General features: G+C 40.7%; 1 protein-coding gene across 5 annotated transcripts in view; it reads right to left on the bottom strand.

Annotated features, from left to right (window-relative positions):
• The window catches only part of specc1 (sperm antigen with calponin homology and coiled-coil domains 1), a 69,062-nt gene that overhangs the window by 42,346 nt on the left and 7,419 nt on the right, over positions 1 to 19,297 (bottom strand). For 3 of the 5 annotated variants that reach the window (XR_004616009.1, XM_034606032.1, XM_034606036.1), the window contains exons 2-3: positions 11,565 to 11,750; positions 11,259 to 11,394 (exon numbers count right to left, since the gene is read on the bottom strand). Coding sequence is in view for 4 of the 5 variants with exons in the window: in XM_034606032.1 (XP_034461923.1) it covers positions 11,259 to 11,394; positions 11,565 to 11,726 (298 nt within the window). In the remaining variant the exon portion in view is untranslated. Of the gene's footprint in view, positions 1 to 2,891; positions 3,299 to 11,258; positions 11,395 to 11,564; positions 11,751 to 16,042; positions 16,182 to 19,297 lie in introns of those variants that run through there. The other 2 variants (XM_034606033.1, XM_034606034.1) reach the window with 2 other exon arrangements.

Genomic DNA, 19,297 nt, shown 5'->3' with positions numbered 1-19,297 from the left:
CCGTCCACTCCGCTCTGCATCGGCCAATCGGCTTGCTGCTCCCTCACTGCGAGGGACACCTAGGCCCTCAACAAAATCACGACCGTTTGCTGTCCTGTCTGCCAAACGGTTGAACGAGCTCCCCATTGACATCAGGATAGCAGAAAGTCTACACATCTTCTGCCACAGGCTAAAAACACATCTCTTCCTTCTAATAATTCATGGATCTTAATGAAAAATAGAGGCATATTTAGAGAACTGATATCTATGCATGTGTGAAATTTGGCGTAGCTTGATTGAAGTTAAGGTGGAGGAATGCAATCTAGTTCTCGTGCTATGATAAAGATGGCGGCTAAATCTAGACAAGCAACAATATCCTGCAAGCAAAAAAACACCCAATGAGCCCCCCCCCCCCACACACACAGGTGCTTTACATGATCAGACCTCCATTGGAATAATCCATGATGGGAACCTTGTGAGGTCACTAAACTGGCACAATTAAAATGACAAATGTGTGAGATGTCCCAACCCCGACAGATACAACAAAGCTAACGGGAGATGCTGGGAGACGTCAAATCATGTGCACACACCCACACACTCCTGTGAAGCACTCTTAAGAAGAAGATGTAGTGAAAACACCTGGTTGGCCATGATTGTGGAGGGGCTATTAAAAGTAGTACAGCACAAATGTATTTAAAAGTGGAAGTACACTATTCAGCTGAATAATCTGGCTATCATATATTAAAGAGTCCTAAAAAATATAAAAAGTCAGTGAAATTATATTCAGATTTTTCAGACAAATCTTGGATGTCCTTATCATGGAGCTAGCTGAGCTTGGTTTCTACACCCATATACCAATCTCCATTCAAAAATATTACCTTAATGCTGCTGTGCTGCTGTGAACAGAAAGAACAATGTTATTCCAGTGACAACTGCTATATTGATAGTATCCCCAACTCTTTGCTTTTCCATGTTTTTGGCAGTGTCCTAAACATTACAGCTCCCTTCAAGCATCCAATCAAACTTCGGCAGAAACCACAAGAGTGTGAACTTTACCATTTTTGAAAGTCATGAAAGTCACAACAATCTATTTTACCTCACTACACAAACATGTTTTCGCTTCGGTTTGATCCTGAGCCAAAACGGGTATGAGTGACTGAGTCCTGAAAATAGACCCACTGTTATTGGACTATATATTACTGACAATTCATCAACGGCTGACAACATGCTGACCACAGGCTCTAGTCCTGGCTGCTCTCCTGGTGAGCCAGTGGGGAGACAGGAAGGCTCAGTGTAGTAGCCTTTGGTGTAGTTTGCTGCTGATAACAACCTCCTTATCGCTGCAGCAGACAGCTTACTCCTTACCCTGCCACTTCACAGATAACGCCATCAATCAAATTTGAACGGTTCCTCATATTCCCACGTTTCTTTCCCTGCGTCCAGCACCAGAGCTGTTATTCTGTCTGACAAACCTCAGCTGGCTCTGTTTCAGCATCTGGGTAGAACGGAGGCTAACATGGAAAGTGGAAACTTCACTGCTCTTATCCATTATTATCCTGCTGTTCAAACAAAGCAGATAATGAACTAGTGCTTCAATTCAAGGTTTAAAAGTCTGCATGCTTACTATTGTTATATTTGTGAAAATTGATTCAAGGGCTTGTCTGACCCCCTCCCTCAGTACTCAATCATCTACAGCTTCATATCACAAGTGGACATAATGAAAAATCAAGCTATTTAATAATCAATTCTCATTTACTGTAGAGGCTCAAAGTGGGGAGCCAATCAATTTACAACATATAGCTGAGTCAGCTATAACGTTGGTTCATGTGGTAGGTTTGGAAAAAAAAGATCATGGAGTCCTGTACCAAGCAGAGTTTAAATACATTTCATAGCCTGGAGAACAAGAATAATATTGGATTTTTGAACAATAAATACATAATAACTTGTTCAATCAAAGACATTATTAATAGCCTTCTTTCCTCCTATGTCTATATTCTACAATCATTGGTTCTGTGTATCATGCATTAACTGTGCACTCTGTATGTGCATCTGGAGAAGAAACTGGGAGCTAATCTTTTCAAGCATGCAGCAGCTTGCTACCACCAATCTGAGCCTACTGTGCTCTATCTTCAAGCAACACATGCAACTGCTATGAAATGATGCAGCTTTAACACCCACGGCTGATATAACACTCCACTGTGTGCGAGTCTGCTCTGTTCAGTATCCACTTTGCTCAGCTGGAAACATGCAAATAAAATCACATACCAGCACAAAGATACGATGAAGCTCCATTTGTACAAATGCATTGTCTGTAACTGTAAAAATATGAGGAGGATATACACAACACATGAGATGCAAATTCTTGTTTTGTTTATGGAATTCAGAGGCTAGAAATGAGGAGAAGCTTGGTTGTGTTTCGATTGTGAAGTTGCTGCTGAGTGCAGTTCAGAGGGACTTTGAAATGGAAATCTTACAGCGGCGCAGCAAGCTCAGAGCAGTGGAGGGCAGGTTCTCTCATGCTTAGCACTCACTCAGCCTTTTCCCCCGCCTGTCTCGGAATATCTACACACAGGTGCAACCATATACACACAAACAGACCTGTACTGACTGAACACAGAAACGTGACACACCTGATCCATGACTGTACAGAAAAACTCAAACTCGTAGAAACAGCTGCTATAACTCCAGGCTATATTAATCAGAACTCATCAGTCAGTACTCTTTTGTAGTCAACACTCATTAGTCAGGACCTGTCTGTCGGAGATGTACTCAAATATGACATGACAGGAGATTAAGCTCCATTCTTTTGTATTTAACAAATGAATGTCTTTGCCTTTTACATCAACAGAGATAGACAGACACAAAGAGGGACGAGTGATGCTGAGGAACATCACGCTACAAGAGAAGCAGACCTGACTCTGTTTCCTCCTGTCTCCCCGCCTGGTTCCCCATAGTGGTCCACTCCGCGACTCCCACACTCCACACCGGGGCGGACTAATCCAAGAATCCGTGGCTGCAGGGGAGGTGTGTGAGTGTGTGTAGGTTTTTGTCTCTGCTCAGCACCCACAACCAAAAGCGCTCAGTGAAATAGAGAGGAAACCATGAGACGTATTCTTCCCTCCTTCTGTTCTTCTTTTCTTGTCTCCAATCCTTCCCAGGACTGTGCGAGTGTGTGTATGCATTTGTGAGGAGGCAGGCTGCGTGTCCTGTCAGTGAGTGACTGTGAGCGTGTGTCTCTGAATGTGTGTGTGTGTGTGTGCGTCCTCCAAAACAGTGACAGTATGTCACACTGGCAGGCAGGCGGGTAGGCAGCGTCGTGTTCACTTCATTATTGCTGTGATGACTAGAATCAGCTCAGAGGAGGAGTGGCTTCCCGGGCCCCACACACACACACACACACACACACACACACACACACACACACACACACACACACACACACACACACACACACACACACACACACACACACACACACACACACACACACACACACACACGCCTCCTCCCACTGCTGTCAGCCAATTTACTCACACCAATACGAGTTAAACAATGGTGAGATGAACCGTCCCTCTCACTGGTACTGAAAGGACAAGTATGAGAGAGAGTGAAAGGAGGGTGGAGGGAGAAAGGAAGGAAAGAAGAGCTCAAGTAAAGGAAAGGCACTATTTGTGTTTTTGGCAGAGGGGGACAGTACAGCTCTTGTCTTTTTTTTTCCAAGTGAACTTGCAGCTTGGGACCTCTAACAAAATCTCCCATCCTTTCCCTCCCCCCCACATAGAATCACAACTGCCATTACCCAACAGATGTCTTCATAAATGGGGAGAGGAGATGCTGTGCCGGGGATCAGAGGCCACCCCAGACTCTGTTCTTTTCCCCCTGCAGGACGCCCAGCAGGAGACAATAGCAGGCATGTGTGTGTGTCTATGTGAGTGTGCCTGTACATGTGTATCAGGACGGGGGGGGAATGTGCTAGCTTTGGTGAGGTTGGGTGAAGTTGGTATTAGGATGGCTTGATATCAGCCAGCTGATAAATCAGTTTGGCTCTACTTGTGACAGCCAGTGTTTCATCCAACCTCAGTTGACAGTTAATAATTACATAATTTAATCCGTGATACAGTATGTTATTGTGATTATCAATCATTGAAACCCTCTTAGCCAACAGCACAAGTCAGTGTGAAGTATTATTCATCAGAAACCAAAATTCAAAATTCATCCTTACTTTACTATATTTTTTTAAAGCCATACTTGACACAGATAAGCACTGATATTTTTAGGTGTATGGGCACCTACAGTGTGTTGCATAAGCTCAGAGCTACCAGCCCTTTTCATTCCTGCTCACCGCTGAGAAGAACCATGAAAATGAAAGTGAAAAATGTATTTGATGCATAAAATACTCTCAGCTCCAGAGAAGCCTTTTAAAAATTATCCACAGGCTGTAAAGAATGGCTAGTTTGCATCGTGATTCTGCGAACGTCAGGATGAATACTTAACTGTTTGATACAATACTGTACACGGCTGGTTCCAAACCTTTCATATCTTATAAATGATGCACACATCGCTGGTAGAGTTTGCTCTCCCTTTCTTAATATTCTCCTCTCTCCTAATCTTGGAGCAGCACATTCACCTCAGTAAACAAACATGCCAGTAATCCAGCTAAGAATGTTCTCCTCACCGCAGGACGTCCATCTCTGTGGGTCCTTCAGGCCTCTTTCAAGATCTGGCAAGACCATTTCACTCTGTCGTGCATCTTTATGGGGACTTAGTGGGGTCACAAAGAGAGGAATTTCAGATTTGATGCCAAAACTCTGGTCAACAAACCTAAAATAGGGCTAGGTGTCTTTATGTCTGAGTTGATCTGTAAACACAGTGTTAATTCTGGCCTTTGAAACAAACCCACAGTGTTGAGTAGGTGTAAAGCTATCGCAGCTTACCATAATCCTTTCTATACTGCATGCATAATAAACGGAGGAGTAAACGAGCATACTGTATATCATACTTCTAAGATAGGACAGTATGGAGGACGCAGAAGGTGTGGGTAACTTTGCATGCATACTTTTAAGTGTCCATCTGCATGCTCACCCTTATATGTCTTCTTGCTGTTTGTGCCAGTGTGCGTCTGTCATGGCTGAGTGCTTATGCAGGTTGAGGCGTCCCAGTGAACTGAGCCATGTTTGATTAATTCATCTGACAGATATGAGGAGCTCGAGCACCATACTTCTCCCCTCTGATGCCTCACAAACCCGGACACACACAGACAGGGCCCTGCTGGGAATACATTACTGGTGTCTGGAGTCTGAGTTGGGCAGTGACACTCACACACACACGCTCTTCTTCTCCTTGACTGAGACTGCTGAGGTCAACTGACATTTTCTTCATAAATCCATCCTCTCCTATCTCTCCCGACAGTCAATTGGCGCTATAAGGAAATGATGCAGACTACGAGCGGATGAATCAGGAACAGAAAGTGATCTGATGTTGCCAACAACACTCACATGTGACTAACAAACTAAGAGGAACCTTGTGTCCATCACTCTCTGACAACAGACCTTTCCTACAGCAGAGGCAGGAAGACAACACAAATAGTCACCTGTGTTAGGTTAGGTTGATGGATTAATAAAGAATGACAAAGCAAAAAACTATAGTAGTAAGCTAAGTGCATACCCCCGACCAAGACCCAACAGTCCCCTTAAAACTAAGCTGATCCTGATCATTCACTTTGGTCTTCATGCTCATTGAAGTGACAGTATAACCCTGACATGTGCCACCCACTCAGAACGAAGCCTTGCAGCAGAAACCCACTGACACCGACAGGTGCACGTGTTTTCAGATGTGCAGTCAAAGACTCAAAATGTTTGCTCTCAATTTTACCTGAAGGCAAAATGTGATACTAGATTCTGCAAATATACACAAATGTAACAGGGAACACACTATGAAAACAACGCTTAAACACAACACTACAAACATTTAAAAATCCTACTATTACAACGATCCCTGTACGAGAACTCAAAATGATTACATAAAAGTTTATTTTTGCAAACATTTATTTGTATAATAAACATATAATCTCCTACGACAGTCTTTGTGATGCCACTGTGATGCTAGTGGTGCTGACTCTTCAAATCTATTGTCTGAGGTATCACCACTGAAACAAAACTGTAAAACAACTTTCAAAAGCAGCAGTAGAAAAAGACATAAAGGTGAAGTATAAGTAGAGGTAGATACACGCTGAAGAAGTGTTTACAAGCGGACACTTGTTATTTAAGACAATCTAAAGCAGTAAAGATTTTCTTAGGGACTTTTATGTGACGCTTATCACTACTATTAACGATCAGTGTGCACGCATCGAAGGAAAAGAGGTGTAGAAAATGCCTGTCAATGAAGTGCCAGTTTACAAAGTTATGCCCTGCTGCCAACCCTACTGGGCTTGTTATTTATAGAGCAGGAAGTCTTATCTTTTGTCTCTTCTCCATGCACGCTCCACAGGGACTCCTCTCCGAGTGAAAGCTTTGCTGAATTATTGATGACACGTTTTAAATAAGTTATCAGGACGTGGCTGGGTTTTAACCCGTTGTCTGACAGCATGGTAGAATTGGTAAAGTGCCAACTGAGGATGGGGACAAGACCCCATTAGCAAAAACAACAGTTTTGATAATGCGGCATGCTGCGAGGGCAGGAAAGGGTGGGGTCAGACTGTCGGTCAAGACTGTCACTCAGCGTTTGTGTGTACTGATTTATACCCTCAAGTTGTTCTTTATGTTCTTTGCATTATGAAATCATATTCAGTCTGTTTGAATAATGTTCTTTTATAGATAATGTTTTTTTTTAATCATTTTATCACACTTATATAGTAACTACAATGAGATCTGTCATTTGCAGGTACATGCTGGCTGATATCTGGTAGGAATTGGAGATGAGAAGGTACCACAAAATATTTTAAAAGATCAAGATTAAAAATAGCAGTTTATGCCTAGCGTAGGCAGGTTGGATTGATTTCATCCAGGGAAAGAGGGCATCACATATCAGCTCCATGATTATAAAAAGATGTGAGAAAATGTGCGCTCTCAAAGCACTGCAGTAGTTTCAAAATGATAGGGATTAGCATAATTATCATCTGTGTTGTTTCTTTGATTTTCTATGTATGCACAGTATCCCAGGCACGACCTAGTTCTGATGGAGCTTGTGAAAATAAATACTGCATCTCACCACTGCCGCCCTCATTCCTAACGTTTAATTAATGATTTGCTCAATGTGATGTGATGTGGGTGCAAATTACGGTCCATAAAAAGATGACACTAGATTTGGTGTTGCACAAAAATGGAGTGCATCATTTGTGAGGGGGAAAAAAAGAAGGTGCATTTTTTTCTTTCTCCATACAACATATTTGTTTTTGCTGCTCAGTAAAGAGTCTGTCAAGCAACCACAGTCTAATCACAACATGTACATGACAGCCTTTGAGAAAAGCCTCGATTACTTTCCATCATGATGAAAAATCGTTGCTCTGTGTCATAGAGCCCAATAAGTCCAGAACATGTTTATTCCAAAATGTCATGATGCAATTTTTGCAATTTTTCATCCACAAACTAAACCATCTTCAGAGAGATGTTTTTACTCCCTTCCACATGAATAAATGCGCTTTATCTCAAAGAGTTGAAAATACCACAGATCATCACCTCAATCTATATTCAAATCATGGCATTTCCCCAGTGTGGATATTTCAGCAGACCTCTCAGGTCAGGTGCAGTCACTTAGAAGCAGGCAGCAGACTAAATGATGACTGTCACTGCTTGCCTGCATGCATAGTTTACCATCACTGCTCTTTCAGGTGTCCGATTTGATTTTCCACTTGCTGATTAGCTCGCTTTCTGTAACCTGTTTGACACATCCTCTCACTGTCTGCCTTCATACGTCTTGACAAGTGGCTTCGTAGAGTCCCACTCCCAGCCCAGGTGGACGAGCTGATGGGAACGTCACGTTGAGCAAAACCACCACTCTTGCCATGTGTCTACAGTTATACACGAGTATAGGATATTATACTAACTGGGAATTAATACCAGTTTGAGAGTATTTCATAAAGAAAATACATTCAGTGCAGCAACTTAGATGAAATATCAACACTGATAAATTTTCAAATTATCACCACTCCTAATTGGACAACTACTCATATTCCGACACTGAGAGAAATAATAATAATAAGTAATATGATAATTACTATTTATGTGCAAACATTATGTTAATCATATTATGTTCATTATCATGTGCAATGTTACTCCTATTACCATTGTCATTACTCCTTTCTATTGCCACTTTAGTATCAGTTTAATAGCTCAGGTAAGTTTTTATTTCAATTGGTATTTCTAGTAAGAACTGGTTCTGCATTTACTCCATATACACTTTATATTTTTGCTTATAATATGCTCTATCTATAAGTCCATCTAATCTTATCTTATATGTTTGATGAGAGCAAACCATCAATAATATTTAATTAGGAACATAAAAGTAAATAAAGCTGGTTATTGTGTTTGAGGCTAAGACACTGAGGATAACATTCTGGGAAAAACAAACATCCAATCTGACAGATGATATTAACATCGCAATCGTCGACTACAATACAAAGCAAGCTAAATAAAAAGGGGCAGCTTATTTCATAGAAAGTAAACCACTCTGCCCTCTTTTAAAGATGGTTTTATTTTTACCAATAAACGTTGTATTTAACATAAATCCTCTCCTCAGCTTTGGTTGGTTACCAGTAATTAGACAGTAAAACTAGGTCAGATGCAGTACGTTTTAAATCATGAATTTATCATGAACGGCACAAAGTGGGATCCTGTTCCTGTCCTGGGGTGTGAAAAGAAAAAAAAAAAAACTTTGGTTAATTAGCACTCAGTCCAGTGAAAGCTGATCATGGTCTAATTGTGTTTGAAAGAGCTGAGGGCCTCACTTGGCCCTGGGTTCTAGGCTCCTCCAGAGTCTTTTGTCAAGTAGAATTCAATTATTTTTGCTCCAGCAGCAAAAACCTTTGAAGACAAATCTCACGAGAGCACAGGATCAACACGCTGCGGAGATGAGCCCCCATAAACAAACACAGTTATATCCCTCACTGAGGAGTGTGCTCTGAACAACAATAATTACTGCAACCAAATCCCTGTCATTATCAACATCCATATTTGTCCAACACACACAGAAATGTGATTCAATCACAGAAAGGGAACATGGATGGAATGGGCCACAGAGTCCCAACAACAGCAATGTGTTGCATTTCCTCTGAGGCATATTATCACAAAGATGTGGTCTGTCAGGTATCTCCACCCTTCTTCTGGCCTTCACATGCTAACACCACAACCACAATGTCACTTGAATTATTGCTGGTGCAAATCTTGGTTTAATTCATTCCCTTCATTTTTGCCACACCTTTACAGATAGCTGCACACAGGTGAACAATCTGGTAGAGAAAGAGAGCAAATACAAAAGCATCTCACCGACATCACAGTGTTGACTGTTTGCTGTGTTAGCCATATGACAGCCATAGCAAGCAACACTTTGCTTGCTATGGCACGGCACAGTTGTGAAAAACTGTATAAGGTTAAATTTGTACAGTACATAGACAGCTGACAGGGATTAGGTTAAATAATAAGTAAATATTATTAATCAATACATTTGTGATAGGTGAATATTGTGCGTTCATGTGGTGACGGAATATTCATAAAAAAAGAAAACAGGGAAAATTCACAACTCGCAAAGTCGAGTTTCTGAGGCCATCACTTATAAACCAATTATCTACATTTTACAGCTCTAAATAGTAGCTTCTAATGCAGACTTCTTAAATGTTGCACTTTTGTCACTTGTGTATGTTGATCTCTAACAAGCGCCTAACACAATACCTTTTAGCCAATACAAATATTTGTTATCATTGATGTGCATACATTTATCTATCTGTATATCTCTTTGCCTGTCACACCTGATCCTATTTCTTTGCTCTTCATTATCATGTAAATATTGGAAAGATGTGTCAAGGCATTGTTTAAATGGGACAAACACAAATACAATTACCAAAGTCGGAACAACTTTGCAACTGGTGAAATGGGAGCTTCTGAAGAGCATGTGAATGCACTGTTACAGTAAACAAGCCACTTCACAGGAATGCTTGATTCATGTTTGGCCATATATAAATATGACATCATGTAAACAGACAATTTCTTTTATCATTATTATGATAAACAAAAGGTTACTACCCAAAATAACACATTCATTTTCCCCTGACGTAAGTTTACACAAAATACTAGGTAACTGTATAACCTTGATAACTGATACTGCGCCGGCTTACACTTACAGGTTTTATATTTAAGGTGACTTTTTAACAATTTGAACAATCAATTTACTTAATTCCACAACTACAGTGGAGCTGAATCTAATGGTTTGTCGAAAATCATGTGTGCTTACGCAGCATTTACTGTATGTGTATATATCATAACAAAGCTATTGTCACATATAGTATGTGCTCCTTTACTTAAGAGCTTTGTTCCTTCAGTGATAAGGCACATGAAAAGACCATAATATAAACCACAATACATAAACAATGCACACAAGTACACACACTTCACACACTGAAGCAAAGTAACACAAAAAAACACCAGCCAATAACCACAGCAACATCATTTTTTCCTCTCTTGCACTTGGATAGAAAAAAAATTAGCAGATATTGTCCAAGGAGCAGACTATGAATGCACCCAGTCTCTCAGTTTTGGATCAAAACCCAGGCAACCCTAGTCCTCAGCCACCTGCACCCCACCAGTGCCAACCAAGCAGGAAGAAAGAGACAGAAGAAAGAGAAGTGTAAAGAAGGCAGTTACCACCAGCACTGACTGTGTGTACTGGGATTTAAGTGGTGTAATGTGGCCCTCTAGTGGCCTATTGTGGTTAGTTACATTCTTACCATAGTGTTTACTGTGATAATCTCTAAACCCTGATGCAATTTAAGGATCACGTCAACATTTTTGAGGATTACAGCTCTTTCCCATGCTTTCAGCGGTTATATTGCTTTTTAAAAACATCAAACCAAAACAGTAAGAGTGCAATAGTATAATGTTGGGCAACCTTGAGCCACCAGAACAACTATAGTGTCGAGTCGGTCTTAAACTCTACAGGTGTCATTAGGTGTTTTGACAATGGTGGTGGGGAGCTCTGTTGAACATGGTCCGAAACATCCCATAGGTATTCAGTTATGTTTTCATGTTTTTCATTAAATTTTTCATTCCTCTGTATTTATTGTGGTCCCTTACCAGACAGGCTGCGGGGACGGGCCTCGGCCAGATCTGAGATGGCGCCAGTGGTCACAGTTTTCTTCATCCGTGAGCCAAAGGCAGCAGCTCCCAGCGCAGGCTTTGTCAACGCATCGTCACTGCTCGCTCTCTTCAGCTAGAAACACATAGAAACACATCTGCTGTTAATACCATCATTACGGGTCTAATGATGTTACAATAATGTCCTGATGTCCTGAATAATGTCTGTTATTTCATTCAAACTGACATCCCTGATGTAAATGTATCACCATATTAGTGGTAAATTGCAATGTGCTCATGACTCACCCTGCTGAGGCGCTGCTCTGAGGCAAGCATGCTGGAGGATCTGGAGGTCTTCATGGCTGTAGAGGTGGTTGAGGAAGAGGAGGGGACCAAGGAGGCTTGCTTCGCCCGTTCCTGGAGTCCGGGCTTGGGCAGCCCCACCTTGGTGGCGCCCGCTTTGAGCATGGCTGTTTGTCAGCTAAAGTACACCTGAGAAACGTCCAGAGAAAAAGGAAAACATGAAGTTACGAAAACCTTCTAAACTGTTATCTAGAAGAAAAAAACGAAGTATTGATATGCCTGTGTATTCACTGCAGTGCAGCAGATCAGAGCTGGTGGGCAGATTCCTCCAACACAGACTGTCAGTATCGTCTATCTGAAGGTTGCTCTATTTTAACACAGCACACCACTGTCTACTGTATGCCTCAAGGAAGCACTGAGCAAATATGAACATTAACTAAAGAAGCACTTTTTACAAACATGAGACCATCAAAACATTTTGTCCTTAAAAATTACTTTTGACACCACTGACAAAAAAAACATAAAAACGTCTAAAACTAGCATAGCACTTATTAAGGGCATACCTTCACCAAGGCCAAACCGTCCTTTTACTTTCAATCAAATTGCAACAATTTGCAAACACAATCAGTTCCCGAAATATTTTTTCAACAAGATCCATACATTTTCCCCTGGGAAATCAGTGAAAACGTCAGAAAATAAACACCCTATGTCACAAATTTAAGGAAAGTGACAAAAGTTCACTGACTCATGCCACATTCCTCAACCAAGTTTTGTGGAAATCCATCCAGTAGTTTTGTACATTTTTTGTGAAACAAACAAACATACAAACCAACCAACCAACAAACAGATAAATAGGGGGTGACACAGGACAGTGGAGGTAATTAGTTCAAATGTTTTACAATAATCATATTATAAAAAAAAAAAAATTGCAATACAACTACTCTGAATGAGTAATAATTTGAATTGTTCCCTGTGTGCTATAAAACCACGGAGGGAAGCACAGAACAACAGGCAGTATATCTTTGCATTTTGTGAATACGAACACTACACTGTGCTAGAACTGTCAAACAATGGCATTTGTGACCATTCCAAAAATATACAAGCCAAGAGTTGCTACAGATGGCAGCTGGTAGTTTCGTTTTTCCCACTCCAACAGGATGTGGTCACACAGACAGTTAAAGGTGTGCAATGTGATGTCCAGAAGGAAATGTACTTATCTGGACAATGAGTGGCTGTAGGAAATGGAGGAATGGTGAAGTGCACTTAATCCAGAGGAGAGTGCACTGGTAAAAAGCTCTGCAACTCCCAGAGGACGGGCTGACTCATTGATCAGGGCTGAGGTTATCTGATCCTCTGCCTCTGACAGACATGGGGAAACCCTCTCCTCTCTGCATGCACGTGAACAAGCCATCTCCGGACATGGCCGGCAAAAAGGACAGCATCTTAACCTCTGATCGTAACCACATATATTTTGTTGTTTTGCTGCAGTGCCTGAAATGTTGCGTTTGTGGCATCATGACAGCTAAAGGCAGGACAAGTGATGCCGCAATAAAAAATCTGCAGTAGCCAATAGTCAGCGGCAGATCTAAAAAATAATGATATTATGCTTAAAAGGCGCAGAGAGGGCCTGAGCCAACTACAAGTACATTAAAGAGATACCCGTCAGCAACTGTTGCCATCTAAGGTCGGGACATTTTACACTGCTGCTTTGAGAATTAAGGACTTTTATTAAGAACACAATGTATGCACTTTGTTTATTTGCCTGTATGAGAGCCTGCTGGTCCATCATATGATACGAAGACCTCTCAAGGCAAGATCCTCTGACTAACCCCCCTGTCCGGGCGGTATCAGACCTCAGCTGCGTGATAGCTCCCCTCCCCTCAGATCAGCTTTCATGGTTAGAGCACCACTCCTTGCCAAGCACACGTTTGACCTGCTTCTTAACCTGCTCTCATCTTGATGTCGCCTCAATGAGGAAGCCAGGCAAAATTGAGGATGTTCCCATTGACGCTATATTTTTTTAGTTCTAGAAATAAAAGGGGAAACTGAACTACAAATAACAGATTAAATCAGAGAGTTGTGAAATGTAATGATTGAAAACAAGCATGTAAAGGTTAAACCAGCTTAAACACTAGAGCGTGTTATAGACTCATCCATCTTCTTTGGACCACTCAATTATGCATCTCCATATAAATGCAAAGATTTGATTCTTAGAAGCCAGAGCTGTGTCCCACTTACTCTAAAACGACCCAGTTACCAAGCTAAAATGTCTTTGAGAGACACACAGCAAAGTTGTATTGTGAACTTGAACAAACCCAGAATTAAGACAGTGACTTTGGTATCTCTATTTAAAAGCAACTCAGCTTACAAAAATGACAAACATTTACTGAACTTAACCACACACCAACATGTAAGATTATGACATTGTGGCTTAAACAAAACAAAAAAAAAAGCTAAATATTGAATTTGCTCTGAAAATACTAAATTAGAAAACCAAATGTAATTTGTGGTCTCCACAGCCATAAGTAATGGGTTATCATTGACTCTAATTATATTGCTTCCAAAAATGGGCTGATGACTGTAAAAGGCTAAATATGTGACAGAGTAGGTTCTTTGACATTTTCTGACGGTTGCTGCTTGACTTCACTGCTGCGATGAGATAAGGAGAAAGCACGAGGAGTCAATACCAGCTGATACTTATCTGTTTTGGTCTGGTTGAAACAGTCTCTTGAATATCACCTGATCTGAATCAACCCTGTGGGAGAGGATGATGTGCTTTCTTCACACAACCAAGATCAAAACTCGTGCAAATTGCTAAAGTCAAGATAAACAATAGGTCAAATTTGACATGTCAAATAAGATATCGTGACGCCAGTCCTATATTCTACCCATTATTCATGACAACAATTACTATAATTTAGTTGTACGAAAAAAAGTGGTATTTATATTTTTACTACTTGCAGTAGAACTATACTGCTCAGCAAAAATAGGATAGATGTTGAGACAAAACCAATAATTACTCTGTACAACCCCCTACTACAGTATATACTGTAACAGAGAAAATACCTTGCATGTACACATTCATTGAGCCAATATGTAACTTGTCCAGCTCAGCTCGCCACAACCACAAATTGCCTCAGATTATGGAAGGAAATCCGAGCTAACCAGCCCTGACCATTCTCTGACCTTAAATGTGGGCTGTTCTGGTACACTGCAGGATGAGCCATGTGCACCACCCCTTAAATGTTCACTTGATGTTTTTGTGTAGAATATGGAGCACATGGGAGTGAAATAAAATCTCCCAGCGCCAGGAACATTCTGTGCATAAGAGCGAACGCACTGTCACTGCCGTTGATACAGACCTTAAAAAGGTAACTGCAGTTCTACAGCGGGCTGCAAAACCTGCTGCCTAACTGTGATGGCACTTTATTAGGCTAAGAGCATTGAGTGACTGTGCTGCTTTGCTTTGCTCTGCAATTTTCTTATTCCAGAAATCACTTCTTCTTAGCCGCTTCAAAACAGCACTTGCGCTGTACTGCCCCTGGCAAGTACCGTTTCTACAGCATCAAAGAGGAAGTGATTTCCGGTAGCTAGCTTTTGCTAAAATGTCAACAATTTGGCAATATTTCATGAAAGATAGAGGGAAAGGTATTCTGTGGTTGCACGTTTACAGTTTGTTTTTGAAGACTTGTTATTTATTCGGTTTTGAATGTGCTGCTCCACAGTTTCATACTGTTACTGCGCTGTTTTAGACTTTTGTCCTAAACTATGGCTTCACTTTAACACATATTTACAGGTGTTTTAAATTCCTACAATTAATTATTTGTGCTGTTTGTCAATCTAAAAGAAGTTCAATGACATTCATGCTCTGTATGTATTTGCTTTTCAAAGGGTTAGACCTGAGCCAGGTCAGACAACAATGACAGCAATTATCACATCATATAGGGTTAGTAGCAAACAGCTACATACGTTAGTTGCATAGGTTGTTTTTTTAAATGCACTGGTAGAGAGAAACAAATGATCTATAAGATAGTCGGTTAAATGTCACTGTGTCATCACATCCTCTCAAAAATGCTTTGTGGTTTTGCTCAGTGGTTGGTTGGCACCTTAACTTTAAAAACAGCTACCATGGGCCTTGACATAACATACTGCAATTTGTAACATCACAAGCATAAATACAGTCACCTTTGGTTAGCCAATGCTGTAAAACATTTTGTATGTACTAATTCTTGAGTTAAGCAAAGGCCACATTTCACTGACAGTTGTGTGAGAAACCTGGCAGAAACATCAGCAGCAGATGTTGTTCTCACTTTCTTCCAAACTTTTAATAAAAATGAATTCAGGTTTTCCTATGACAGCCCGACAATCATCCACCACCACATATCCCAATATCACCATAGTGAGAAATGAGAGAGAGCGTGAAGGACAGAAACAACAAAAATACACAAACAAACAAACCAACAGTGGTGAAGTTCACTCACGTGTTAGGTGCTGGACGCTGTCCTAGAGCCTGCCCTCTGCCCGAGTGCCCTGAGGCACAGCTCACTAAAAATGTTTGCCCTTTGCCGAGCTCCGTGGAGAAACTCTGAGGGCGAAATGAAGGGTCAGGACCAACGGCTGCCTGCCTCTGTACAGCAGTCAGGATGAGGAAGTACTGCAGGCTGCCAACCGCTGTGCTGTGTGAGCTGCTGCCTCTTTCACTCTCTCTCATGCAAAGAGAAAGGGAGCAAGAGAATCTCAGCCATGGGTATGTTTTTCTCCTCTGACAGATTTTCCACACTCTTCCTTACTTGTGACGGAAAAACAGCAATAAAGGGAGAACAGAACAGAACAGGACGAGGAGGAGGAGGAGGAGGAGGAGGAGGAGGAGGAGGAGGAGGGGGAGAAATAGATCTAAAAAATATTGCATTGAGACCAATGTGCCATGCACTGTCTGAATAAGGGTAGTGGTATTTATTATGAGTGATAACACAGCCTAAACCATTGTTCACTGAAAGGCAGGTTCCTGCACTTTGTTCACAGCACAGTGGTTTGCACTTTGATTTAACCTGGGACCATGTGTGTGTGTGTGTGTGTGTGTGTGTGTGTGTGTGTGTGTGTGTGTGTGTGTGTGTGTGTGTGTGTGTGTGTGTGTGTGTGTGTGTGTGTGTGTGTGTGTGTGTGTGTGTCTGGTTCAACACATAATGGTTCCATTGTAGTCTTAAATTTAAAACCACATGAAGCAAATTCTTGTGCTGTTTCAGTGAAACTACATCATATGAATCTTGTCTGATTCATTCTGACAAAAAAGAATAAAAAACGATTTATGACATTTAAAATGAGTTGTTTATTTCAAAATGACCTGTAGGCTGTTTTGGCAGCTACCGCCACTGACAAAGCCCGTCTTTGTCCGTCAGACACACTTCTTAACGCGAGGGTGGATCATTTGTGTAGGGGTCTCCATTGTGTGCTCTCCCATGCTGGTCTAATTTCAATCTAATTCCAACAAACGTACAGCATGTCAGGGCTATAAAGCGTGTGGGTAGAGATCATACCGCGCTCTGGACTGCGATGAAACAAGCTTCAGTTTGTGGCAAGTGGTAAACTGAGGAACTTAGTCCGGCCACACCCCTGCACCACCACAAATACTTCTTTTTAAAAGGGCGCTTCGAAAGGGTTTAGAAAACCTTTTTAGGCTGCACTCTGTTTCACACTGCTGCAGATAGAGATAAAGATTGTGAGTGCTACATGTTTTGGACTGTGTAGATTCTGTGATGTTTCCCCCTGAAGAACACTACCTCTGTTGATTGCAGCCTTGGTAAATGCTGTCAAAACACTGCACCACTCCTGTCTTTATTCACTGCCTGTGGTAACATCCAGTACAACTCGTCACTAAGATGACTATGGAAGCCATCTGAAGAGATATAGTAAACAAAAAGGTATTTTATTTATTATCGATTACTGTCAGCTGCTGGGTAAACACACCTGACAGGATGTGGTGAGCCCGAAAAATGGTTAATGTTCCAAAATGTTTGTTTAATGTGTAAATTTCAACAAAACACACAATATTTGTTCACTAGCACATTAAATTACTTTTCACCCCTGTGAGGTTGATGCTAGATGAAACTTAAGTATCTTGGGACCACAAAGGTTAACTGTACAAACTTTTGTGTCTGTAATATTCCTCTGGAAACTGTCATCTTTTGATCTGTCAAAATATTTCCCAACAAAAATAAAGGTCAACCTCATTGTGATTCGAGAAGAAAAAGGCATAATACTATAGAATTACTAGAAATGAGTTACCATGATATGTAAAATAACTGTTGCTTTCAGGCAATAGAGCCTTTTGCTTAATTTCATACAGCTTGGTGTCACCAGCTGATCTGAACACGTCCAACTCCATACAGGTGCCCAGAGGACTCAACAGTGCAACAAACAAATAAATGAATAACTCACTTTTCAACTGGTAAATGGATAATGTTTCAAAGAACAATAACGGTCCAAGGTATCCCAATATAGAACATGTACTTGGAGGAAAAGCAAAGAGCCACTTGACTTCATGTCCACCTCAATTACTCACAAGCACCGCAATGACAGACCAGTAATTACCAGCATACTGAAAATTTCTCAGCCATAAAAATAGACAACTTATGTATGAGGACATTTCTAAGACGTTTCCAACAGGAATAAGCTTCCAAACTGCCAAGACCTTATACATAAATTAAAAACAAACACAGAAATGGTGAATTGGGAAACAGCAGGCCTCTACAGTGTGAAACAGGCCAATCATTAATAAATAATGATGGAACATAAAGCCTGTATGTGGCTGGATGAGGTGAGATAGGTCTCAGGGGTGAAAAACCCTCAGCAGGCTCTTGAGCAGCTCCTGCATCTGGATTCTCTGTCTTTTCCCTTCCTCTGTCCACAGGAAACAGCACTGACTGACTCAGACTCTCCACACAGACACAACACATTTACACAGGATATGAGAACAAATGCTAAATGGGAAATGACGGTTATTCAGCAGAGTGTGTGGCTATAAATACGACTCAAATCTGCCATGATCACTTTAAATTGAGCCTATTGTTTCATTATACATCTTTAACATTTAAACAAATGTTGACGAAATCTGAGTATATTGTAAAGAGGCAATAGAATAACAAATTCAAAGTCAAGTCAGAAAAATCTGAACAAGTTTTAGATAAGGAAATATATATTTGAGATAAGGACAAATGAGGACATGAAGGCTTTGCTCCAATCTATACTTTTTACTGTTGGTGTGATATGTAGCACTACTCTGTGATGTCTACTTGTCCTCATAAAAACAATGATACAATTAAATATAAATAAATAATTGTTTCCCATTTTCGAGACTGCAAAACTATTTGACAAAATACAAAAAGATTCAAACTTAAAGCGGTTTTGTTTTTTATTGTCCAACAATAACAGAATAACAGATTGTAACTGTGAGTGTCAATAAGCTGTGATTTCACTGAGCTGCAGTACTATGGTGTTAAGGATGAGATGGTGATGGTAACTTTAAAAAGGAAGTAAGAGAAAATTGGCATTACCCATTTTCATAATTCAAAATAGATCAACGGTCGAGGTAAAAGTCAAGCAAAACTTAAAAAAGGATTTTTTAAGAAAAATAAAAGTGATATTATAGCAGCTGCTGAAACTGTTTATAGTATGATACAATAATTTAATTAGCTATTACTAGTGTAATTTAATCTAGAATAAAATAAACTACACTCAAA

This window comes from Hippoglossus hippoglossus, chromosome 14 (assembly GCF_009819705.1).
Source record: "Hippoglossus hippoglossus isolate fHipHip1 chromosome 14, fHipHip1.pri, whole genome shotgun sequence".
In the NCBI taxonomy this organism is placed as follows: Eukaryota; Metazoa; Chordata; class Actinopteri; order Pleuronectiformes; family Pleuronectidae; genus Hippoglossus; species Hippoglossus hippoglossus.
The sequence above is the reverse complement of the archived record's forward strand: the minus strand, read 5'-3'. Positions and strand labels throughout refer to the sequence as shown.